At 30.0% G+C, this 25,826-nt stretch overlaps 4 protein-coding genes across 6 annotated transcripts; 2 read left to right on the top strand and 2 right to left on the bottom strand.

The window, feature by feature from the left end:
- Positions 1 to 4,744: 4,744 nt before the first annotated feature.
- Positions 4,745 to 5,161, top strand: LOC130823545 (glutaredoxin-C9-like). The gene has a single exon (XM_057688227.1). The coding sequence runs from the start codon at positions 4,745 to 4,747 to the stop codon at positions 5,159 to 5,161; it is 417 nt and encodes a 138-aa protein (XP_057544210.1).
- A 5,771-nt stretch (positions 5,162 to 10,932) lies between these two features.
- On the top strand, positions 10,933 to 11,520 carry LOC130824348 (30S ribosomal protein S31, mitochondrial). The gene has a single exon (XM_057689320.1). The coding sequence runs from the start codon at positions 11,089 to 11,091 to the stop codon at positions 11,362 to 11,364; it is 276 nt and encodes a 91-aa protein (XP_057545303.1). The 5' UTR covers positions 10,933 to 11,088; the 3' UTR covers positions 11,365 to 11,520.
- Positions 11,521 to 14,188: 2,668 nt separating this feature from the next.
- LOC130824339 (uncharacterized) lies at positions 14,189 to 16,851 on the bottom strand. Its single transcript, XM_057689310.1, has 2 exons — positions 16,319 to 16,851; positions 14,189 to 14,942 (listed from the first exon to the last, which is right to left on the bottom strand). Exons 1-2 carry the CDS (start codon positions 16,614 to 16,616, stop codon positions 14,635 to 14,637), a joined length of 606 nt encoding a protein of 201 aa, XP_057545293.1. The 5' UTR covers positions 16,617 to 16,851; the 3' UTR covers positions 14,189 to 14,634.
- A 3,096-nt stretch (positions 16,852 to 19,947) lies between these two features.
- On the bottom strand, positions 19,948 to 24,832 carry LOC130824325 (NADH dehydrogenase [ubiquinone] 1 beta subcomplex subunit 9-like). 3 transcript variants are annotated; one of them, XM_057689297.1, is made up of 6 exons: positions 24,614 to 24,832; positions 24,444 to 24,485; positions 24,070 to 24,151; positions 21,987 to 22,042; positions 20,429 to 20,503; positions 19,948 to 20,328 (listed from the first exon to the last, which is right to left on the bottom strand). In XM_057689297.1, the coding sequence occupies exons 1-5, from the start codon at positions 24,740 to 24,742 to the stop codon at positions 20,456 to 20,458; spliced, it is 357 nt and encodes a 118-aa protein (XP_057545280.1). In that variant the 5' UTR covers positions 24,743 to 24,832; the 3' UTR covers positions 19,948 to 20,328; positions 20,429 to 20,455. The 3 variants fall into 3 exon arrangements, with proteins under 3 accessions (XP_057545280.1, XP_057545271.1, XP_057545263.1); XM_057689288.1 differs by having other exon boundaries at positions 20,438 to 20,503; XM_057689280.1 differs by having other exon boundaries at positions 19,948 to 22,042.
- Positions 24,833 to 25,826: the final 994 nt, after the last annotated feature.

Here is a 25,826-nt window from a genome sequence, read left to right as displayed (position 1 = left end):
TTGAAACTTATCTTACTTCGTCCATTTTGTTATTAATTTGTCTTAATCATTTCAATTTTTCACGTAAGACAAGCTCCAGTTCAGAACTCGGAGCCCATCTGAAGAATCAATTTGCAGTCCAGCGACTCCGTGGCCTACTTCTCATATCTTCACTTCACACAGATTTTCAAGTTGACAAATGCAGTCCAAGTCAGAATCGGACATATTTTATTATCATTAGGATTCTTATTACATTAAATTATCAAAAATTGTTGTGAGAGACGTATTAGATATATGGGCTAGATATCCCAATATATACAAATTAAAGAGAAATAAGACTTGTTTTGAGGTCGTCTCTCACAATAGTAGCTGATAACTTATTCAGTTGTTTATTGCAGTCGTTTTACCGCGAAACAACTTTAATTGAGTCAGCCCAAACTATATAGAGAATAAATTGCTTCTCATAGGAGTGAAAATTCAGATTTCATTTTTTTTAATGTTTTTTTTACTACTAGGGTTATCAAACTCAGATCTCCTCTCTGAATTCATTTAAGACCTTAACATGCTGGCTAAATTCGACCCAGACTCGCCAAATCCACTCTAAACTCGACGTATTTACATCAATTAGTCCACCAACCGCTGTATTGATTATGCAAACTTTTTCATTAGGCACCGTCTTATTTGTTGGCTAACTGTAGGCATTGAACCTGGTACCCGGTACCTTTGAAGAAGTTATAGAACATGATAGATAGAAGTAAGCTATGTCCAACGAGATCTAAAAATGTATAATTTGATATCAAAACTCAAAAGTATAAAATATAGTAATGTCGAATCACAAATGTAGACCCAGGAAGAGTGGTTAGAGTTAGTTCAAATATAATCTTCTATTCTAATATACGAATTTGGTTCATATTATTTTAGTCTGTACAAGAAATATTGAAAAGAAAAAATTGTTCTGAATAATTTCACGTTATTGCTCATTTACTATGAATAATCGTCACTACTATGGATTATTTCATAATAATCCAATATTTTATACTCATTTTTTTGCTCACAACACCTCTTGTCACATTTTAACTGGCTATTGTAGGTACCTTCCATAAAGAAGAGTTGGGGTAGACCAACGAATAAGCATAAGGAAGAACAAAAAGTGAGTGTAAAAGCTAGTCAAAATATGGCTAGGGCTGTTGTTGGCAAAATTATACAAAAGTTAGATTATGGGATATTCTACATGGTAAGCACCAACTATGGCGAAAGACGAGTGATAGCAATTCTTAAATGTTTTTTCCACAAAAGAGCACTCAACTCTTGGAAAAGTCACTACAATAACATTATAAAGCCAAAAACGTTAACTTTCGTTAACTAGAAATGACACATTTAATTTCACAGAAAGGCATCTCCTTCCTCTTCCTTTCAATGTCTTCTTGCTTTTCCATTAATGTTCTTCTTCCAATGTCTCCTTTCAATGTCTTCTGCATCTTCCAAGAATTCCCTATATGGCAGATGATAAATTCACAAAAAAGGACAGAGTGACAGGGTTCGAATCAGAGATCATTGCTGATTGGTTCAACAATGTGACCTACCCAACTCCCCCCTAAATGAATATCTAAACGCATACTCTTACTGCACCTTCTAGCAATATTATATAGTTGAAGGTTCTGAGAACCCTACTCAATCATCAAACATAGAAACTGCTAACTCAACGACAGTTGATTAACCTTCAAGATAGATGAATCATGAAGATATTCTCTTCACTTGTGCTTTGTGACCTTCCGTATTATTTGAATTCTGGATGAAATAATCCAACTCCTTTCTCTTTCATAGGCAAACGAATAAATCACATAAATTTTTTGGAGGATGCAAATCGATTGCAAATATTCCTTCTAAGTATTCCTTCTGTTCTATTACTGCAGCTAATCGAGCAAGCTCCTCCAAGTAATTCTGAACTCCCTCTCCATGATTCTTTCAATGATGCCATGGGCTAATGTATTTAAAACCTTTAGAGGTTCTCTCCAACACACTAACTCCAGAAACACACGAGGGACAACACCAATTCCCTTCAGGAATTCTAGCAAGAGAAGGATTCAAACAATAAGTATGCTATTCAGCATCACACGAATCACACAGAAGAACACTATCATCATCTTTATCAATTCCGCAGACTTTGCACACACCCTCATGGGCATCCCACGGAGCTTTAGGAATATCACTCGTGGAGGCAACAACATCTTTAATCTCCTTCTTTGCTTCAGCGTTTATCTGTTCCATTTCTGAGTATTCTTTCAGTCTTTAAACAAGAGCGACAACCTGCATCAATCATCACAAAAGGCTTGAACACAGATAAATTTTTAAAAAATGAAAATAGAGCACTTGCAAAAATAAATAAAGGAGATGTTTTGAAAAATAAATTAATGGAAAAGCAAGAATATATTGAAAGGAAGAGGAAAAAGATGTTGTCTTTTTATTGAAATTAAACAAGGGTATATGTGTCATTTCAGCAATTAACGGAAGCTAAACGTTTTTGACGTCATAATGTTACTGTAGTGACTTTTCCAAAAACTGAGTGATATTTTGTGGAAAAAAAATTTAAGAATTGCTACCTTTCATCATAGTTGGTGCTTACCATGTAGAATATTCCTTAGATTATTTAGAAATAATCAAATAAAAATTATTTACAACAGATGGGTAATAGGTGAGATTATTCAGGATAAATTTTCGTGTTAAAAGGTGCAAAAAAAAGGGAGAGTATCAGTTCTCTTCGTCTGATCTGAATTTAATCTGATCTGATTCGGTTTCATCTAATTTGAATCTTTTTGATCTGGTCTGATCTAATCTGATATGGTTTGATCTGATCTTATTTGGTTTCATATTTATTATTATTATTATTATTATTATTATTATTATTATTATTATTATTATTATTATTATTATTATTATTATTATTATTATTATTTTTAATTATTATATTAGGAAATTAATTAATAAATATTAATATTATTTAATTAATTGATTAAATAATTAATTAATAATAATGCCATCAACATTATTATAATTATTATTTATATATTTATTTATTAATTATTTTATTAATTAAGTAATTAATTAATATTAACATAAATTTTAATAATAATAAATATAATTAATTATTATATATTTTTATTATTTAATTAATTAATTCAATAATAAGTTAGTATTGTTAATTATTATTATTATTATTATTATTATTATTATTATTATTATTATTATTATTATTAAGTGGAAACAATAATTAATAACAACTAAAATAATAATAATAATGATAATAATAATAATAATAATAAGTAATCATGATTCGATTTAATTTGATATGATCTGATCTAATATGATCTGATTTGATTCCAATAACAATAAATAATAAGTTGAAGAGATTAGCCAGTAATGCTCATGATATGTAGATGATGATGCATTGATCAGTTGGTTTTGTGTACTAGAAAAGGAGCGAGAAAAACAGGTAACAGAGTAATGCAACCAACAGGGAACAGTTAGAAAGTACCAACCAGGACTGAGCTGTAAACGGCATGCCTTAATTTTAAGGACTTCCTTCCTCATCATTTTGCTCATCACTCCTCCTTCCTTCCTTCCGCTCTCTTTTCGTACTTTGCTACCTCACTCCTCATCAACTCGTAAACCAACAAATACCGGATAATGCTTTTTTTTTGTCTCTATTTCTCATTTATTAATTAATGTTATTCATTTGCTTTTTCCTTTTACTTTAATCAACAACAAGTTCTTTTTTTTTTTTTTTAAGCTTAAATTGAATCTCTTTATACAAGTCTGCTAATGAGTGAGTTAAAGCTATATTATTGTAATTAATTTTACTAAAATAAAATTATCTACAAATTTTGTGCAACCTATAAATATTGATTGATTTCTGCTGGTCAAAGTTAGTACAAACCATTCCATTTATGTCCCATTTAAATTAATTATATAATAATTCACATTGTGATAATGAAATAATATAGGTGAGATTTATATAAAAATTATAAAATTAAGGTCTATTACTTTCTTAATCATTTAATTGATTACTCTTTGCAATATTTACAATCTCATGTAATTATTGGAAAAATCTAATACTCCTACGTACCAATGATTCAATATAATTGGGTAATTTTAACAATAAAGCTGAAAGCTACCTATTTATGTTTTTAATCATCTATTTTTAAGGGATGTTTGTGGGAACTATTAAACATTTAAGTATATGCATTAATACAATTATAATTAATATTTTTATATTTTTTATGGTCCCTATATATCTCTAACTAACTTTTAAAAATATTTTTATATTAATTGTGTGGTTCTTATATTTTTTTCTTTTAACTTTCTTAATTCCCATGAAAATTTTTTGTGTGAACTTCATTAAGCAACGAAGAGAGTGTATGATTGAGTATAACAAGTGTTGTGATGAACTTTGTTAAGTGTTTTACTGGCAAATTTAGCCCAAATTTTCGTTATCATTATTAAAATTAATACTAATAACTAAATAGACGGTAAATAAAGTTATATATAACTCCGATTGACATCATAGAAATATTTCTGTAACACAACAAACAGCCTATTTGTCCTTAGTCAGAAGATAATTACAACCCCATCTCAAACATTCACTTTACACTTGTGAAATTACCAATTTCTCCCTATCATATTAAAACACACCTTTTGTCCCTCTATAAAACCCTCATCTATATTATCATTACACCAATCTTCTTCATCTAACATAAAGAGTACAAAAATGGTGAAAGAATCATCAGGAATGGGAAAAGAGTCCGGAAAAGGAAAAGGAAAAGGGAAAGGGAATGGGAATGAGGATGAAATGATGATAATGATGATGATGTACGACAAAGTAAAAGCCGTTGTAGGAGGAAGTGCGGTGGTTGTATTCAGCTCAACAGACTGTTGCATGTGCCACGTCGCAAAGCGGCTTCTCTTTAGCCTGGGTGTGGGTCCTACTGTGGTGGAGCTGGACTCAAATTCCATTAGCGCCGCCGATATACAAGCTGTATTGTACCATCTTTCCGGTAAGCAGCAGTCATTGCCGGCGATATTCGTGGGTGGCAAGTTATTAGGAGGGATTGAGTCTCTCATGGCTTCTCATATTAATGGCTCTCTTGTTCCCCTACTTAAACAAGCTGGTGCACTTTGGCTTTGAACTAATTAGTAATTAGGTTAATTAATTTGATCTTATATATGTTACAAATATAGTAATATCAAATGTAGTGATGCCATGTGTATATATATTAACTATGTATTATTATGATTAAGTCAACATAATATATAGTAATTAATTAATTATCATATATCTTTCTAAATTTCTCTTATTTATGAATAGAGAATATGATATTATGAATTATAACATGTTGTTAATTAAATTTATTAATTATAGAATAGTAGTGTATGCAATACAAATTTTTAATATATTTTTATTCCCGTTAAAATGTTAGTTTGAACAATTTATTGATTTATATTTATATAAGTTTTAAGCTTAAATTATTGTGAGATATCTTAAATCAAAGAGTCACAATAAATTATTAATAATAAACTAATATTTGTTTGATCCACTGAAAATAAACTCATTTATAATTTATTTTTAATTAAATTCACCTATATTTTCATCATACTTAGTGTATTTCGACCGTAAAAAAATTCACCTATTATGTATATTTGCTAAAAATAAACCGAGTTATTATTTATAACAATCTCGAAAGTTTCTTTATAATTCAAAATTAGGAATAACAATAGCTGAATTTATTTTTAGAAATTATACCGAATAGGTGGGTTTGTTTAAAAATAAACAAGAATTGAGTTTATTTTTAGTGGATCGAGTTAAAATGGCTAAAATGAGGATCAATTCTATACCGAACTTGAAACAGTTTGATTGAACCGATCCGAATCGATGCAAATTGGTTTAAAATCGGCTCTGATGACTTGTACAAACCCTCTTATTATCTTTTAAAAATTATGTTGAATTAAACAGTGTTTTGTCATGAGAAAATGTTTTTTTTACACTATGTGTGTTTGATTGAGGAAATCATAAAGAAAGCAAAGGAAAGGATTTGAATAGACGTATTTTCTTTGTTTGAATGATAATTTTGAAGGGGAACATTTCGAAGGAAGGAATTTGAACAAATTTTATTTCATAATTTTATTTATAAATAAATCTCTCTAAAATTAAAAAGATTTAAAGAAAAATGAGTTTTCTCTTCTTATTAGTTCCTTTTCCAAATAAATAAAAGATAAGTTTTTCCATCATGACACTTTATTTCTCTTTTCTTTCCTTTTCCATCCATTTCTTTTATTTTCCTCATACATATTATTCAAACAAAATGCAAGAAACATATTCTCATTTATTTTCATTGCTTTATTTTACAAGAGATTTAAAATGAAAATTAGGGTGAAAAGAGTTTTTCATCCTACTGTAACTAACATTTTCTCACTAATTAGAAATAAATCAATTTATTTTCGAAATAAATGTCACTTAATATTGATGCGAATCATATGGAAACATTAAATATATGTATCTTTATTCTTCACTCAATTTTTAAAAGATTGAAACATAAAATATTTTTGGTCAGAAAATTAGATATCATTCACATTGAAACATAAAATATTTTTAGTGGAATGGAAGAAGGAAATCAGAATATATAGATTTTACATATTGAACAACACTAACAACAATATCCTAAAAGATTGGAGTTAGCTATGTGATGAACTACTTAGTTCAATGTTCGCACATATGAATTCTTCTTCTCCATTCACTATGATTGATTTTTTGTTATTATGAGATGATGCGACTAAATTTTACTGAGTTAATTATAACTAAACTACTCGTCATCTTCTATATTAAAAAGGTAATTATTGTGATTTAATTATTTGTGTATTACAAATGATTTTTGGCCATAGGTAAATTAGTGAAAGTTTAGTTAAGCTGTTTTAGGTAATAAAGTAAAAAATCAGCCAAGAAACATGAAGAAGGAAAGAGAGTGAAGACCAGGGGTACAAAAAGCGGGATATTGACGTCATAAGATCAAAATAGCATACCAATGCTATGCAGCACAATTTCTGAACATGAAAAGGAAATTTCTTTTTGGATAAATCACAAATATTCATATTTTTCGAAAAAAATGTTGCATAAATCGCCATTTTAGGAAAAATTAAACTTGTTCAAAAAAGGCGACAATTTGATATTTATCCGACCCTATAATCAAACTTAACTTTTGACTCGACTTTAAAATAAATTTTTAATTATGTAAAAACAAATACGATATAAGACAAGATTTTAAACCAACTCAAAACATCTAAGTCAAAATCGATCCCAAATCCAGATCAAGACTTCTATGAAAAATAAAGAAAAAGGTGTACTCCATTTTTCAATAAATGGCAGTTTGGCAAAAGAGAGGCCAACAAGTTCTGAGAATTACCTGGTGATATCTGCTTTTGTTGCTGATACTCCACAAAACCTTAGCTCATGATATTTTGGCAGGCCAAGATGTCGCCATAAGTCTTGTGGCATAAGTGTTTAAAATTTGTACAACATTTGTTTATTTTATTGGATAGACTTATTTGCTTTTTACAGATTGAAAATTAATTAAACTGAACTGATAGCATATAGAAGTACGTATTAACTTAAATTTAGCTTTATTAAATTTTTAATCATTTTTATTTAAAAAATTTAATTAATACAACTATTTGTTTAATGAACAAAGCTTATTCATTACTTATATATGATTATTTTTAGATGAATATGCCTAAATATACAAGGGTGACTAGCAACATAGTTTCTAGGGTAAAACCAACCAATGCTAATATTTGGTAAATTAGCTGGTTAAAACATCTTATTGTTACGAATAAGTTGATTTTGTACAAGATGCTCGTAGTATTGGGTTTAAAATCAGTTGGTCATACCAGTTAAAAAATCAACTAATCAAATTAGCACTATAATCAGCTATCAGCTATTTGTCGAGCACCGCCACGACAAAGACTTGTGTTATTCATTTTTTTAACCCTATGTTCATCTCTTTTCAAGATAGAATAATGATCTATATCAACATTATTTAAAAAGACAAAAATATTCCTCTATATTTTTCGTGGACATATTTAAAATACATATAATCTACATAATTATGTGGTCTATAATATATATATATATATAAATATAAATATATATATATATATATATATATATATATATATATATATATATATATATATATATATATATATATATATATATATATATATGTTAACTGAATTTATAAGATATTTTTTGGAATATGAAATTGCATCCCTACATATTATCATTTACGTATTTAAACTTTCGCTATTAAATCCGTAGAATATAAAGTATTATCTAATTTTGTCTGAATGCAGCATAAACCAAGAATATGTATTATCCTTTAATTTATCCCTCATACTTGGTAGTTGGTACTTAGTATGAAATATTCATGTCTTTTGTAAGTTTCATTTTATAGCTTACGTAAGAAAGGGAAGTGGAAAGGAAGAGGATGGTATTAGGTTTTTGACCGTTAAAGAAAGGTAAAAAAAAATGGATGAGTTTTGCCAAATTTACAACGACATAATATAAAAGCATGTGATCTGTTATAGTAAGGGCGTTTGGTTTCCTTGTGTGTAATTGTTATTTTGTGTAATTGTGATTTGATGGGATGATCTTGTTTGACCTTATTGATGTATATCAGGATTGTTTTGACTGGACATGGAAGTTTCATGAACCCTTCATTAATTCAATTCCAAATTAGTTTAGACCAATCTCGTCTAAAATCAACTTATTATGACATATGTCTATATATCGAGTTTTAAATAAAAGTTTTATATAGAGTTCATGAACTCTTCGGTAATTCAATTTCATTAACCTTTGTTTTTTTTTTAATTTAAAAATAAGAATAGGAAGGAAAAAAGTTATTTTCACTTTTTTTTAAAAAAAATCAAAAACAAAAAATCATAGTAAATTCCAAAGTAACCTTAATATTGAAAGTGGATGTTTTAAATAATTTAGTTGGACTATTTACTATTTAGTCAATTTAAAAGTGTTTCATAATAAAATTGTCTTAAAAAACATTTGTGTTGATTATATGATTGTACATTTGTACTACATTTGCATGTCATTTGGATTCGATGGGTGATTAATTAGGGGGCAAAATGGGATTGGTACAAATGTTTAATTTACATGTAATGAACTCATTTTTTGATGCAATTAACGTAACCCCGGTACTTCCATATTAAATGGTGCTTTTTAGGCTCGGTTTCGAGGAACACTTTTTAAGTAATTTATTCGTAAATCTTTTTTATATTTTAAGTAATATAATATTCAATACATTTTATCTTGAATTATTTTTCTTAAAGTGAAAAAAATTATCTTTTAATATAATAAAGGGTCTCAATTTAAAAGAAAATAAATAAAGCTTCAAAAATCTTTGCTCCCCTCCTATTATTTAAAGTGAAAAAAATTATCTTTTAATATAATAAAGGGTCTCAATTTAAAAGAAAATAAATAAAGCTTCAAAAATCTTTGCTCCCCTCCTATTATTTACTATATTAAAACTAGTTAAATTATGAAAATTTAAAAATTATATAGACTTAATGAACTTAAATTATAGTAAAAAATTATATTCAACAATTAGAGTTGAAACTTCGCTATAATTATCCATTCTGAAAAAAATCAAGTGTTTTGACTCTATTATTTGCCTACTAAGTTTCCAAAAAATTACTTTTAAAATTAAGACAACGAAAATCTAAACACGCACACCCTAAAAAGGATGAACGTAAAATTATCAAAGATATAGAATAATGACATTATAAAAAAATAATTAGTTTGTTAAAAAATAATAGTTTGAATAATGTTTTGATCCCCTAACCTTATGTTACTCCAACTATTGTGTTATAGCAATTTTTGTTATATTTTTGCACTATTTAAACTATAAATCATATATTAATAAAGGGGCAAGGTAAAAATACAAGAGTGTTAGGTAAACGGCTGATAACCGGTAGCTGATAGTTAACTATAATGGCTGATTTGACCAGCTAATTTTATTAACTGGTTTGACCAGCTAATTTTGAACCCGCTGCTATGAGCAGCTTGTTTAAAAAAAACTTATTCATATCAATAAGTTTTTCAACTAAGTATTTCACCAAATACTAATATTAATTGGTTTGACCAACCAACCCTATATATATATATATATATATATATATATATATATATATATATCAAAATAAGCTAAAATTGTTCAATTTAATTTGCCAAATATCCTAAAAAAATCACACTTTCGATAAGGAGTTGGACTTTCCGGGGCACCATGTAGCTTTGCCCTGCTTTTACACATAAATTTTTATGTGGTACTTCACTATAAAATACGTATTATAAATTATCAAGAGTATTAGTTCATCGTTTCGATATCGTCTTATTATTGTTATTTTTTTGATGGTTCACAATTCCACTCTATTAGTTTATCTCGTGAAAACTCATAAGACCACTATATTATGAAGTGGATATTAATGGACTGGTTCAACATTAATATTAAAAAAATAATTATTTTTGACTTTTAAAAGTATCAATTCTAATATTGATTAAATTTAAGTAAAGTGTTCTTTAAATGGATCAATTAAACTTAACAAATTTCAAGTTTGACCTAAAAGTAATCAATTTCTACTTATAAGTTTATAATCTTAAGTGGATCAATTATGATTTTATTAAAATCTTCAGTTTTGGCGTTAAGGTGATTAGTTATATGTAAAGTAATCAATTAAATAATCAGTTTTTACTTTTAACAAAATCTTTGACCTTAAGGCTTAAAAGTATCAAGACCTTAAATTAATCAATTATTAATCACATATGTTAAAAATTATAATTGACTAATTGAGATATTGATTTCACCCTAAGCCAATCTCTCTCATAGTACTTGTTGATATCAATATGGTTGGCCAAATCCTAACATGGGCCGATGTCCAAAACCTTCGATTCATCTTGTTCTTTCCCATCAATCAAAATTACACTTTCTAAAAACCCCCAATTCAATTGAAACTTTAAAACCCTTCTTTGTGGGCAGAAACTAGAGAGAAAAAATGGCGACAAAAAATTTGTGCAGCTTAATTGCGAGAAGAATGATGTCGGCCTACCAATTTCCCAAACCCAACATTTCTTCATCATCATCAATGACTTCATCATCTTCAGAGGCGATAGTGTGTGGTAGGGGAGACAAGAGGACAAAGAGAGGAAAACGATTCAAAGGTTCATATGGAAATTCGAGACCCAAAAAGAAGGAAATGATTCAGAGATTTAAAGAAAAGGTTGAAGTTCCTAGTTCTACTCCTTGGCCTCTTCCTTTCAAGCTCATTTAAAGTTCTTATCTTTGTATTTCCTTGTTTCGGCTGGATTGTTTCTAGTTATGGAATTTTTAAAAACTCTATTGAATGTCATGTGACTTTTTTGATTAATGATGTGTACTTCTATCTTTGCCTGATGGTATAATGGTATGACTTTTACATTTTGGATGATGGGTAAATTTTGGTATTTTGATTGGGAATTGGAATTGATGTTTTATTGGGCATTCATATGTGAAATTTGTACCTTTTTGAATTGGGTTTTGTTGAAATATGTTTAATATTGTGAAGTTTCTGAAAAGTGATGAGGTTCGTGGAGGTGAGTTGATGGGTAAGAATAGGGTTTTTAGATGAAAGGTTAGGTTTTTTAATTGGGTATTGTTATACCTTATACTTAGATTAGGTTTGATGTTTTGCGTTGGCTATTAAGTTTGAGGGACTCCATTTTCATCTTCAAGCGATCAACGGGTATATAGGATGGTTTTACACTATGTTTGGATAATAATTTTAGAGAGAAAACAAAGGAAGGAGAGGGGGAAGGGAGGTAAGGGAAAGGAAGGGAAGAGAAATGGAAGATTAACCTTCATTGTTTGTTTAGGAGGGCAGGGAAGGGAAGGGAAATGTGTATTTTTCCTCCAAATATTTTCACCTTTGGAGAGATTCCAACCTTAACAAAACTTATCCATGTTTCTCTTCCGAATTCTTTCCCTCATAATATCCAAACAAAAGATTCTTCATCCCTTCAAATTCCTCGCTTCCTTTCCCTCCATTTACTTCTATCCAAACACAATGTCAATGTGATACATTTGAATTCTTACAGGATGGTATAAGTTGAAGGCGTTGATTTTGGTTAGGCTGTATGGTGAATGAGTGGTTTTTCCTTTGTTGGTCTTGTGGCACTTTATGCCGTATGATGAGACTCTCTTTGTGCCATCGAATGCGGTAGCCACGCTTCACTAATCACTGAGTTAAGAAATTATATGCTGTCCTTTGATTGTAAGATGTCTTTATTATGAATATGCTAGATAGAAATAGGTTTCTTATTTGAGTTTGTCCCATGTCATTGCCCAAGTAAGCATTATAATGGTCTTTTTGGAGGATTCATATTTGGGGAAGAGTAGTTACGACTTACGAAAGCTTTTTCTTGAAAATTAGTTCGTATTTGAGAGTAGAGAATCATATATCTGAATACAAGAAAGTCATGGAGTACCATGATCCGGATTAAATTTGAGGAAGGGGTGTGTAGTTGTGTTAATGATTGGGTCAATTGCGCATACAACATGAACTTAGGAATGGAGAAACCTGTTTGCAAATTTTTTTGTTTAGGAACTACATGATTAGCTCGAAAGAATTGACAAACAGTTCATATCTAATTTCTCTGAATACAATAAAAACATGAAATGCCATGATCAAGATTCATATTTTGGGATAGGTTACGACTTATGATAGCTATCTACTTATGTTAAACATTTGGTCAATTGCACACACAAAATGGAGAAACATATGTGCAAATGATTTTGGCTTGGAACTACCAAACTATAGACTTTGATCGAAATAATTAACGAACGGTTCATATATATCTGAATACAAGTAAATTGTGGAATACCTTGATCTGGATCGATTTCGGTAAAGGGTTGTTACGATAGCTATCTACTTTACTTGTATTGGGTCGATTGTGCACACAACAGAGTTAGGAATTGAGAAACATGATTGCAAGTGTTTTCGGCTAGTAACTGCAAAACTACATTATCAGTTGGAAAGAATTGACAAATACTAGTAGACAGTAGTTCATATCTGAGTAGAGAACCCATGTATATCTGAATACAAGAAAACCATTGAATACCATGATCTGGATTCATATTCGAGTGCAGTTTGAAGTCATCATTTTTGACCCATTCCAAGGTCATCATTTTGGGTTATACGTCATCATTTTTAGTTGGAACTGGGTATACGTTTATTCATTTTTATATTTTGAATTAATATTTCTTTATTGTAGTCATAAAATAATTATATGGGTTCTTTTTATAAGAAAATATTTTCTTTAGAACAAAAAGTTATATAAATATATTTTTTAAAACTCTTGACATGTTGGGTTGACTTGAACTTGATCCAAACCTAGCAAGAGCCGACGAAACTGACCCGATTCGAAGTTGAATCAACAAAATGTGATTTTGACTTGCAATCTGTCGGTTCGACCTTTTTGACAAGTCTTTGCACTGCTAATGCAGTACAATCATAAGTGGTTCTTGATGAAGTTATTATCGGGTTCAGAAAGAGTTGTTTGATATTGTTGTTTACTGATTACGATTGCAAAATTGACAAAATTTAAATCAATAATAAAAATGCGTAGGACATTAAATGTCATTAATACATCCCCGCTAACATGCATAAGTCACTACCGGTAATTAAAGTCATAAAAGCAACAATAATAATAACAGACATGACCATGATAACCAAAGCTTTTAAAAATTGTTTTAAAAAATTGTTTTAAAAAAAAAAAACTTTTAACTCCCCTGTTTTTTTCTTGAAACTGAATAGAAAAACTGAAAGGAAAAAAAATAAAAAGTCTATAAAGTAATTAATACCTAAAAGAAAAATTAGGAAAAAAAAAAGAAACTGTTTTCTGTTTTCCTTTTCTTCTCCATCGTGGATGTAGAATTCCCATCTACATTCTTTTTTTTTTCTTTTCTTTTCTTTATTTTACATGATTAGGGCTAACTTCCTTCTCCTCTTTTCTTCGCTCATTACTCAATTCTACCAAAAATCATACAATATTGTAATTGTAATATTATATAAATTACCACAAAATCATAAAAATGCATATTTTTAACACAAACCAATGTAATAAGCTCGTAACCACCTCGAAAACACCAAAAAAAATATGAAATGACAACAGAAAGTGAAAATAATTACACATCAATTAGCTCGAAAAACGACATGGAGTTACATGATCTACATTTAGTTATATTATGATCTGGATTTAGTTCCATGATCTAAATGTGCAATATGCAATGTGCAACTATAAGCTATTAACCAATTGATTTGCTTCTTCTAAAACAAAAAAATCCACAAATGTTGGGTAAGGAGGCATTCCTGTTTCCTGATGATTGTGTCTTGAGTTGTTGATCAAATTCGACTGCTTGCTCGGTCTCTGCTTTCCCACGAAGCACTCGAGTCTCGAGCCCTTTCGATTTACATGCCCGAATGTCATTACTCATTACTCATTTACAGTGTCAGCGTGTTAGCAATCCGAAAAGAAAACTGTAGTCAGTGATGCGTTTGAACGCCTTACACCAGAAGACTTTCATGGATGTCTCCGTCTGAGATTAGATCGCTTTGAGTGCCACTCTGTTGTAATCTATCAGTGAAATGTAGTGCAGAATCTGCTACTAAAGCAATCCCAATAATGAAATAGATGAAGCCAAAAGCCATTGTAATAACTCCTATCAAGAACGCCAACCGGTTGTACACAACCACCCTTTGAGCTTCTGATGCTAGCTTATAACCATAGTATATTGCCCATGTAAGCATTGACATGGAAGCCATGGTTGCTGTAATTTGTATGATCATCTGACAAACAGTCCTGTGCTCCTTTTCTGTTCACAAATAGTGATTTTTAGACAGCCAAACAATGAAATTTTACAACAATTTCCCCGCATTCAAAATTAAGACATTTTTTCCTTTGTTATGTTGTGTGAGAACTGAGAAATTCAGGACGCTAGTATAGGATGGACCTAACACTCATCTCTGCATGTGTGTTGAACCGACATGGATATTGTTTCCTTAGTTATGTTATGTTTGTCATGGGACCCAACACTCATCTCTCCATGTGTGCTGAACTGACATGTCGTTCTTCTGTATTATGTATCATACAATTCAACATTAATGAAGTTTTTAATTAATCAAATGACCAAGACATAATCTAAGCAAGCTGAGACCTAGGTTTCCCATGTTTGCCATGACTTTGTTTTGTTATGTTTTCAAAGAGGAAAACATTTGGGTTGTGTTTGGAAACAAGTAATTCATTTTAAATTGTAGATTTCAATTATAAAATTATCAATGAAAAATTTGAGAATTATAAGGTTTGGAAAGTCACTTTCGAATTTTTTACTTTAAATGCTTTTAGAACAATGGTGGAATTGGCTTAAATCCAAATTTCAATTTTTTTTTTTTATCAACCACTAAATTTGAGTCAATTTTTAATTTCAATGAAAATCGTTCCTGAACATAGTATGAATTATGAACAAAATGACAAAAAGTGGGAAATTATTGCATATCAAATGATTTTGGTTATTAATTGAAAGTGTGGAAGAACTAAAAAATCAAAACATGGAAGTTTCATATTATTCTCAGCATTTCAACTGCATGTTTCAGATTTTAACAGTTTACTCAACAGTCAACATTATAAGGGTTCCCAAACCAATAAAATTATATTTGCATACTCAATCTCATTTATCCTAATGAACCAAAACCTAGATTTTACTTCTGGTTAAAGAAAAACAGATAGAAAAGACAGAATAGCTTTAGCCCTTAGTGTAAAAATAGGGTAACCACCAAATTTCGCCCTAAACCATAATATATCACTTAGAATAGCCTAAAACATTTTTTTTTACACCTTTGAAAAGTTTTACCATTAAGCTTTCCAAACTGATGTGGTAAGGGGATACCATCGGTAAATATCGACTTAAGCCATAAGATATCATATAACTTAATATAGCCTAAAACAGTTTTTTATGAAAAATTTTACGATTATTTTTCCTCTAGTGTAAAAATGGGGTAACCACTCAAAGTGATGTGGTAACTAATGCAAATGGGGTAACCACTCAAAGTGATGTGGTAACTAATGCCCTAATGGGAAGATGACCATCAACCGTCAAATATCGGCCTAAACCATATGATATACATATACATACACATTTTATCATAACAGCAAACCTTAGTATAGATAACTGAAAATGGATGTATAAATTACCTTTGTAATTGATTGATCCTTCTTTTTCTAACCAAGCCAACACATCCAAGGCTAACTCAGCAACAATCATCAACCCAATAATAAAATAGATCAAACCTAACCCGACCGTGATCGCCCCGAACACAAGAGCCAAAGAACATCCCTCAGCATCACCAGATTCAATTTCTGTGGTTTCTGTTGTTAACTTATAACCCATATGAACTATCCACCCCAACAACACTAATGAAAAAATAATCCCAATAACACGAACCGTGTCTTTACAAAATCTTAGCTTCGCCCGTTCTCGTTGATGACCCATTTTTAAGATTTTGGACCCAAAAAAAAGGAAAGTTTGTGCAGTGTGCAGAGTAAATGAATTTGTTGGTTTAAATAGGTTAATGGTCAAAAGTTATTGATGATCGGAGAAGAATTAGAAAATGAATTAGAGTTTGGATGTCATAATCAGTTGTTGAGTTCCACTAATTAGACATCGTATCAAGTGGGTTTATATTAAAAAGGAGACATTTTAGGCTTGTTAAGAGGATTAATAAGACTTGTTCACCATTTATTTTTTAAATGGTTGACCTTTTCTGTTATTTTACTACTATAACTTTGTTCTTTGACCTATTCTTAGAAAACCATAAACATGTTCCCTTACTCTAAAAAGCCCATTTATTTTTTTTTAATATTTTTTATTAAAAAAATCTTTTAATTTTTTAGAATCAGATCTTGTTTAGATTGGAGAACAACAACCACTTTTCAGAAACAATACTAGATTTGATTCTCATTTATCACTCTTTATTCCTTATTTTATCGGGAAAAATTTCTTAAAAAAATTTGATTATTGAAAGTATAGTTATTGGACTATGATTTTTAATTTTATTTTAATGATATTTCAAAATATATTGGAATTTTGTAAATGTTTAGATTTGTATTTATGGATAATAATGGTCAAACACGAACATGTATAAGAATTCAAAAGGGATACTAGGAATTTCAATCAAATACTTATAAGTTATAAGTGGTTTTTGGTGATTAACTCTATTTAGGATAGTTTATAATTTTTTTATCATATTATAATTTGGTAAGTATATAATAGGAGTAGCCTGAGTTTTTTAAAGTTTTTAAGTCTGAACATCTAGAAAAATATATAATATATACCATGTAAAATTATATTAATTTTCATCCTTTTTATTATTTATTTAATAATTTAATTTTAGCAATTAATTTTACAAATATTTTGATAGGCAATGTTTTTTTTTTTTAAGATAGATAGGCAACTAATATGAAAAGCTAATCATACTAATAATCTAAAAATTAATTTCATAACCTAAATATGGGGTATAAGATATTTCTAGACGTCCTTGAATTCAATTCAGGAGTAGTTATCACTTATCAACGAGAATTGTCCCTTATGGAAAGGAGAAAGAAAATGCATTGGTGGCTAAAGAAAAATCAAAACCATAAGGAAGTTGCAACTTATTTGTTTGTGCTTTGAAATATGTCACTATCAAGTATTAATAAAGGGTCTCACCGTAATACGTTTTTTATATATCAGTTCAATAGACTAATTTATATAATTATTAGTATATAGAATTTTTATTTTGATATATTTTTAGTGAAAGACGTTTTTTCACTAGAGTTGGTCAAAGAGATGGAGGAAATACACACCAATTCTACTAAAACCCAATACAACTCCACGTTTGTCACTAATTATGAAGGTAATATAGAAGTAACCTTTGTATGTGGTTTCTTCCCTGCTCATTTTGGAGGAAATTCCACCACCAAATTTGTGGTTGGTGGAAGGAGACCTTAGTTTAGTTGAGTATATGCCACTAATTAACGTTGTCCAATCTTGAATTAACGTGACATCAACATCCTACTAAATATACTTAATATTTTTTGTTATCTTGATAGTTGTGTTATAATTGCTTGATTAATGTGTGCCACTAGGATTAAGGTTATGTTCTTTCAATCCATATGCTAATTTTGATCATGAATTTGTTATAGGTGTGTTATAAATTATAAGGGTAATAGATAATCTCTATGCGATGCACGGTTTTTTTTTATCTTAATGTAAAAAACAAATAAATTAAATAGGTCTGTCATAATATTACATTAATTTTAATTATTTTTTAATACACATTTTATTACATTCATGAAAATTAGAATTAAATTTTATTTTTATAGTTATCATTATGATAATGATAAAGTAATAGGCCATTATAAATTGTATTTATAATATAATTATCATTTTAGTAAACCTTTTTTTAAAATTATTTTTAAAAATAATATAATTAATTTGTAAATGAATGGATTTTTTTTTAAAATAAATATACATCAATGGTGCTTTGTAAATTAAAAATCAAAGATAATAGTTTGTGCATTTTTATTACATGCTACTTACTATTTATTACATTAATTTTCAAATTTTAATAGTATATGTTATAGTCCTAACTAAAGTTTTTAATGACAACTCATTAATTTTTTTAGTTGCCTATATCAACTGTGTTTTGTTTTAGTATATAGTAAGTATAGATAGATTTTATAGAGGTTGACTTTAAAACTAACTGCTGTAATAAATTTAATCAAATAAAAACTTAGAAAATCCTTATAATATGTTTAAGATTTTTGACCAATGCTTAAAGGTATTTATTAATTTATGTCAAAAAATAAGATATTTTGAGAGGCATTTGCTATTTTAAATATTTTATTTGCATTTTGATTATTTTTAATTAATAAAAAAATCAAAATGGCTCATATTTCATCCTGGAATAATTAACAATTTAGATTGTTTGATTGTAGTGGTTAACTTTAACTATAGCATGATCGTATTTTCTAATTTTATCTTTTTATCGCTGGATAGGCTAAAAAATAAGAGAGTTAAATAAGAATCAAACATATTACTATAACTTTACTTTAAAAAATGATACTTGCTTTGTTTTAGTCTTATTAAAATGTTTAATTTGATCATGTTACTTTTAATTGTAAATATTATTTATTTTTTTAGAGGAAATTCAAATGAAATTTTCTCTTTTTTCCAATTTGGTTGACGTGCTAGAATTTTCACAATAATCAATAAACCATTAATATCTTTAATAATGATCATTAACATGTTCAAAATATACAAGTATGAGTAAACAAATCTAATTATCTAATCATATTACATAAATTTTTGTATGAGATCATATTACACAAATTTTTGTATGAGATGGTTTCATCGTAAAACACGCCTCATACGCCAATAATACAAATTATTAGTATATAGACTTTCACTGAGGCAGTCTCATACAAAACTTGCTGATACACTTTTTCTTTTGAAGTCGGTTCACTGATAGACGATTTATCACAAGAGTAACTCATCATTTTATATCCATTTAATTTTAAATAGTGGAAAAAAAAGGAAAAATTACTGTGAATAATACAACCTTTTGATAATTTTCCTAATAAGTTTTTGATTAACCATGAATAATACCAACTTAGGAGGATTTTTTCCTAGAATAATACTAACTTTAGTTTATTAACTAATTTACCAAATTTTTTTCGTCATATAATCTCCTATAGTTTGATTTTTAACATATTAGGTAAGAATCCACCCTTTTAGTTGGTATTCATGATTAATCAAAAGTTGGTATTATTGTAGAGAAATAAGTAAAAGATTGTATTATTCAAAAAAATATGCATTATAATCATTTGATACATCAAAAGGCAATGTTGTGAATTAAGAGGTGCCAGAAATCAAACAAGTTACCAAGGCCACCAGAAGAACCACAAGCTTATGTCTTAACAAAATGCAAAAACTTGGTTTGCATTCATGCATGTGAGTAAAAATTATGAACATCTGATCTGTAGAAGATAAACAATTCAGAGTGGGCAAATTTTCCAAATGGAGAACATGCATTGCAAAAAGAACCTAAGTAAATTACAAAGCAATAAATTGAACATCTCAAATAGTTTGATGCGCGGCTAAACGGAAACAAGCAATGACTCTTTGTCGTATACTTCCCACCACGGACATCGTTATCTTTCATCTGCACCAGGCACTCAAATAAGTAAGACGATCACTGAAAGCATGAGCGGGAAAAAATGTTCAAGGCTATATATTGTAAAACAGATGGAGCAGTGTAAAACTTTATTTACTGCATAAGCATGATGCAGCTACTTTAACTCTGCCTCTTCTTGCCCATAGTTGTAAATAATCTCGATCTGTAAAAGATCAGTGTCAACATAAAGAAAAACAGGGCATACAAATCAGATTGCAAACAGAGACCCATGAATATCAAGATGTTTGCAATATAACAGGAAGAAATCGCAAGAAAAGCAGTGGAATAAAGCTTGAATGTAAATGATTGAACAATCACAAGCAATATAACAAGCACAGAACCAAGTAAAAGTTAAGAATATGAATTGAAGGTTGTAATATAATCTTCTTTTATGATTAAATTCAACACAGAACTCATGAAAACTGTTTAACCATCTAGTATTCGGCTGAAGAAAACAAAGAGAAAAAAACAATCAACACTGCTGAGGCCATAACCAATTGTGTGTGTATCAGACTATCCTAAAGCAAAACAAATGAAAACACAAGTCTATTTTTTAAAACTCAAAATGAAGGTGGAAGGGGCTGTCACATCAAATCACAAATTATTATAGTAAGGGTTTACACCAGCGTGTAATTTCAAGGTTAAACAAAATAGGAGAAAGTGTAACAAAGTAAAAATATACAATGGCACAAAATAATTACAACAATGATGAAAGTTACAGTATGCAATAAGCAAATGCAGTAGTATTACCCTAGTCTTTTTCCCAGTAATATAGAATGCCTTGAATTTTATGTGCCTACTGTGCATCCATTTCATAATCAAATAACAGAACAAAATATTGAAATTAACCACAGCACTTTTTTTGGTAGTTAACTCTCCCTCCATATTAACCATCTATAACTTTTTGATTTTTGCATCATTCAGATACTCCACTCTGACCAATTTTTTTCACCAATACATAAAAACAAATGCTATTAAGTGTTCTTGCATTTCTCTGAATTTATAATTTCAAATATTATATTTTATACTTCATTCATGGGTCAGGCTGTTCAAAAAACCCAACCTGCTTGACCCGACCTGCCGACCCGCAACATAAATGGTGGGTCAATTTCTTAAAAAATTGTAGTGGTACCCGACCCGCCTTAACCAGGTCGGGTCATGGGCTGAAATTTTAAAGCGGGTACCCCGTGACCCGCTTAAAAAAAAACCAAATACCCTTTTTAGGGTTTTTCTAAGGCTGTTTTACCATTTATTCAGTTTGTCACTGACTCACTGTGTATCTTGTTCTTTCAAGGCGCCGTTTCTCAATTCTCAAATAAATCTTACTTTCTCTTCTCAATTTCTACATCTTGTTCAATTTTCTCATCTCACTTTCATTCGTTTTTGTTCTTACTTTTCATATGGTTTTGTTCTTTGTTCTGTTTTTAGTTAGATTTCACTTGGCTTCTGGTCCAAGTGGTGGAAGTCAAAGTGGGCCATTTATGGTGTCTCAAGTCATAGGCAATGAAATATAATTAAGATCAAAATTATGAGTTAGAACACGTGAAAACTTAATGGTTGTATTTAAAATGAGAGTACAAATTACATAATGAAAATTAAAGAGCATTCAAGAAGAAAATCATAGAGGATCCTTTAAGAACACATACCCCTTTTGGTGGCTCTGGATTTCTGCAGAACTTTGAACCGCCAGGAGCCCATGGAACTGCAGAGGTGGAACAAAAGGTATGAGAACAAAGAGTCCGTATAGAGGAACATACAACACTATAAGACAAAGAATAAAAGCACTTCATAATCTGCAGGTGGAACAAGGCATCAACATGTCTGCAATAAGAAAAAGCTCAGCATTCTCACTTCATGGAGTGCATATCAGGTTACTAGTGCGTTCAAATTTAAACTCCACATTGTAAAAAAAACAAGTGCCTGTTTGCATAACAGTTCAAGAGGTGGGGAGGGAATAGGAGGGAAGGAGAGGAAGGGATATGGAAAAATACAAATAGAGGGGGTCAAAGGTCAGGAAAGAAATCCATTTTTCATTGCTAGATTGAGTTGGGAAGGAAAGTGAGGGAGGGAGAAGATGAGAATGATTACTGCCCCTTCATTTTCTCATAAACAAAATCCTTCCAAATTTGAAAAGGTTTGGAAGGAAATGAACTTGAGCTTTCTTCACCCCTGTTTGCTTGAACATGACCCTTGTTGAAAGTTTATTGGGGAAAAACAGAGGTAGTACTTAGCAAATGGTCCCTCGTGCCAAACAATCTGACTACATTGGAAGTCAGAGAAATTCATAATATATTCATTACAGCACTTTATCTAGTTCAACAGTTGAGCAATTAGCTAGATTATTCTAACCACAAATTTTCTACTATAATTCATTTTTTATTAGTTCTCATGCTATTTTTCTCTAGTAAACATAATTCATTCTTAGCTGTTTATTGATGATAAAAATCAGTTGCTAAGACTGATCAGAAGGTACTCCATATCTTTGGACATGAGCCTTCAATCATTGGTGAGATCAACGAGATTGTGAATTCTAAATAGTTAAAGGAGCACATTGCATGCTGCTAGAATTCTGTTTTCCTGCAACACGGTTAATTGTGTTAAATTACTTATCAACATAGAGGACGTATCTTCTCAGGTTGAAGTTCTAAAGCCAAACTGCCAAAGTACACTCGTTGATCTCTTATAGCCCAAATACACTTGTGTTCAAAGTTCAGCAGATAAATCAAACCATTTGGAGTTAAATGGAATTTATCCCTTCAAATCTATTCCCCTCTTCCCTATTTATCATCCAAACAAAGAAAATTACATTCTTACAGACTTTTATTTCCCTTCCCTTCCCTTCCCTTCCCTTTCTTTCCTTCCATTTCCTCCCATCCGCATAAATTGTAAGGGAAGGTTGAAGAGAAATAGAAGAGACAAAGGAAAAAAACTAGGGTTATATATGCGGTTTGATCCAATTGGAATATCCTAAAAACAAATACTATTCTAAGCCAGCTTCAGAGTGGTGCTGTACAATGCCATCGATACACAAAAATGTCCAACAAATCACTAGTCTCAACATTTTCCATATATTTTTGCACGTATTGTATTCTATTAGAAGGAGTTGTCTATTTTAGCCACATTCAACTCACAAACCAAGAATGAAGAAACAAACAAAAATGGAGATTGAAGGTCTTTCTCTTATTCTCTTTTCCTGCCTTACCATTCCAAACGTAACAAGGAAAACACACCAATATATTATCTACCTCCAATGGACGGAATCAACACTTTAACGCAAGGTGGTAATTCCTCAAAACCAATACATGGTAATAGTTATCCGTATGTTTTTAAAAAAATATCAAGTCAAAGATGAGAAATGTAAAAAATGGCTTCTTGCAACATAAAACTCAAATGGAAATCAATCAGCCAATAAAACTTTGTATTAGAAAGACAATGATCCACTTCCAACTTCCGAAGACTAAAGAGATGACGATGAACAGCCCTATTGATGAAGAAACAATTAGAGTAATTAGGGTTTGAGAACTGGAAAATTAGGTAATGAGAACAGGGATAAATAGCTACTATTAAAAAGTTGTCACATCTAAAATACTTGGGTAATTTGACGAGCTTTCTCAATTACTCTAACAAATGTGACATCAAGCAAAATTGTTTACATCCACATTGAAAAATAGGTGCACAATCAAACCCACCACTCAGCATTTCAGCAACAACAATTACATCATTGCTTACCAATATAAGGATCAGGATGTCGCCACTTATTGTACTCAGCTTCACCAGCAGCAATCATTCTGTCAATTGCATCAAGGTCTGCCTATAATAACATCAAGCCCCAAAAAAGAAAAGAACATATCTTTATCAAAATCACTCAAAAAATAAAACAGAAAAATAAAAACCTATTCAGCATCAAACATAAGACAGTTGATCAAACCAATGTCAACAATCAACATCTCCGATAAATCAAAGTAATAAAAATTAGAATTAAAACAATTACAAATTCAACTACATTATTATTTTTTAATCTAATCCAGCAACATTATAACATTGATTTATATATCAACATATTAGGATGCAAGAACAAAAATTTAGAAAATGTGAAAATGTACCAGATTTTTGTTGGCATCGAACTTTTTCCGCAGTTCATCAGCCTACAAAAACAAAACAAGATCAAATGAAGGTAAGAATCAAGTCATAGAATTAGATCAAAGAAATAATTTATAAAAGTCCCAAAAATGGGATTGAAAATTAGGGTTTGAGAACGGGGAAATTAGATTACATTTTCGTAAAAGCCTCGACGATGAACAGCCCAATTGAGAGTATCACGAAGAGATCGACGGTAGAGAATGCGAACTTTCTGTTTCTGAGCCGCTCTTCGTGCCAAATACGACGCCGTTGATAAGCTCATATTCTCTCTCTTTAATGGTCTTTTCACCCTCCTTTCTTCTCTATTGTTATTTCTACTGAAATAGGAGCGGGTTGCATCTTGGAAAATACTCGAACATGTTCGACGACGTCGTTTTACCAAACTATAATTTAGTCTTATCTTTTACAAGTTTTAGCAAATATTATTCCAAAAAATATAATTATTGCAAATAGGCCATAGCCATTTTATTAAACTTTTCGATTTTTGGTAAGATGATGGTGGTTGAGATTTTGAGATTTTGATTTATCATTAGTCGAAATTACAGATAATATAATGACATTAAAGTAACCCCATTAGAATAATAAAATTGACAGTAGTTTCATAGAAATATTTTGTTTTATCCATATTTCAGTATGTCGTACGCATGTGTAGAAGAGATGTATATGACTCACTTGATAGTTGCATCTTGCATGTCAACCAAATCATAATATGCCGGAAACGTTAATTTTGATAATTAAAATAGTTTGTAATCGAATATTATAGTTTCAATACTATTCTTCAATAAAGTACTTGTTATAAACAACAAAAAGGTCTTATATTAAGTTTTCTTATTAGTAATCTTAATTCATAAACATAAAATTGATAATATATAGATGAGAAAAAGTAATCTAAATGTTGTTTGCATCTTTATCATACATTTTTAAGGAGATCTACCTAGAAAAAGATGACTATCTATCTAATTGTCTATCTTTAGATATGTAATCGTTTCCTTAGAAGCCTAAGAATCTCTTCCAAGAAATTGTGACTAGTCTAGAATTTTTCATTCCATGGGAAGTAACAAAGTGTTCATTATAAGAGGGTAAATTCTACTTCCCATAGGATGGGAAGTTTGGTTGTCTTTTACTTCTCATAATATGAAACTCAAACATGTTCTTCTTACAATGATATGGGGTGAACATGTTCTCATAATACATTCTTACTAGTTGTCGCTGGCCGGCATATGCTATTGCATACTCACATGTTTTGTGGCTTATATACATTATTACTACATAGTGCTATTAAGTAGCTCCCGCTTAAACAGGGTTAGAGGTTAAATGTACGGCATAACAAAAGGTAGATTGTGTAG

This window comes from Amaranthus tricolor, chromosome 1 (assembly GCF_026212465.1).
Source record: "Amaranthus tricolor cultivar Red isolate AtriRed21 chromosome 1, ASM2621246v1, whole genome shotgun sequence".
In the NCBI taxonomy this organism is placed as follows: domain Eukaryota; kingdom Viridiplantae; phylum Streptophyta; class Magnoliopsida; order Caryophyllales; family Amaranthaceae; genus Amaranthus; species Amaranthus tricolor.
Note: the sequence above shows the minus strand (reverse complement) of the source record. Positions and strands in the feature narration are given on the sequence as shown.

What these genes read in the sequence shown, in the direction of transcription:
- LOC130824348 (XM_057689320.1), top strand. Translation starts at nt 11,089, where the DNA reads ATGGCGACAAAAAATTTGTGCAGCTTAATTGCGAGAAGAATGATGTCG.
- LOC130823545 (XM_057688227.1), top strand. Translation starts at nt 4,745, where the DNA reads ATGGTGAAAGAATCATCAGGAATGGGAAAAGAGTCCGGAAAAGGAAAA.
- LOC130824325 (XM_057689280.1), bottom strand. Translation starts at nt 24,742, where the DNA reads ATGAGCTTATCAACGGCGTCGTATTTGGCACGAAGAGCGGCTCAGAAA. An exon ending in TCGATGCCAACAAAAATCTG is followed by an intron (nt 24,152 to 24,443) that starts GTACATTTTCAC and finishes ATGTTATTATAG; the next exon opens with GCAGACCTTGATGCAATTGA. An exon ending in ACATCCTGATCCTTATATTG is followed by an intron (nt 22,043 to 24,069) that starts GTAAGCAATGAT and finishes CCACCTCTGCAG; the next exon opens with TTCCATGGGCTCCTGGCGGT.
- LOC130824339 (XM_057689310.1), bottom strand. Translation starts at nt 16,616, where the DNA reads ATGGGTCATCAACGAGAACGGGCGAAGCTAAGATTTTGTAAAGACACG. An exon ending in AGGATCAATCAATTACAAAG is followed by an intron (nt 14,943 to 16,318) that starts GTAATTTATACA and finishes ATTTGTGAACAG; the next exon opens with AAAAGGAGCACAGGACTGTT.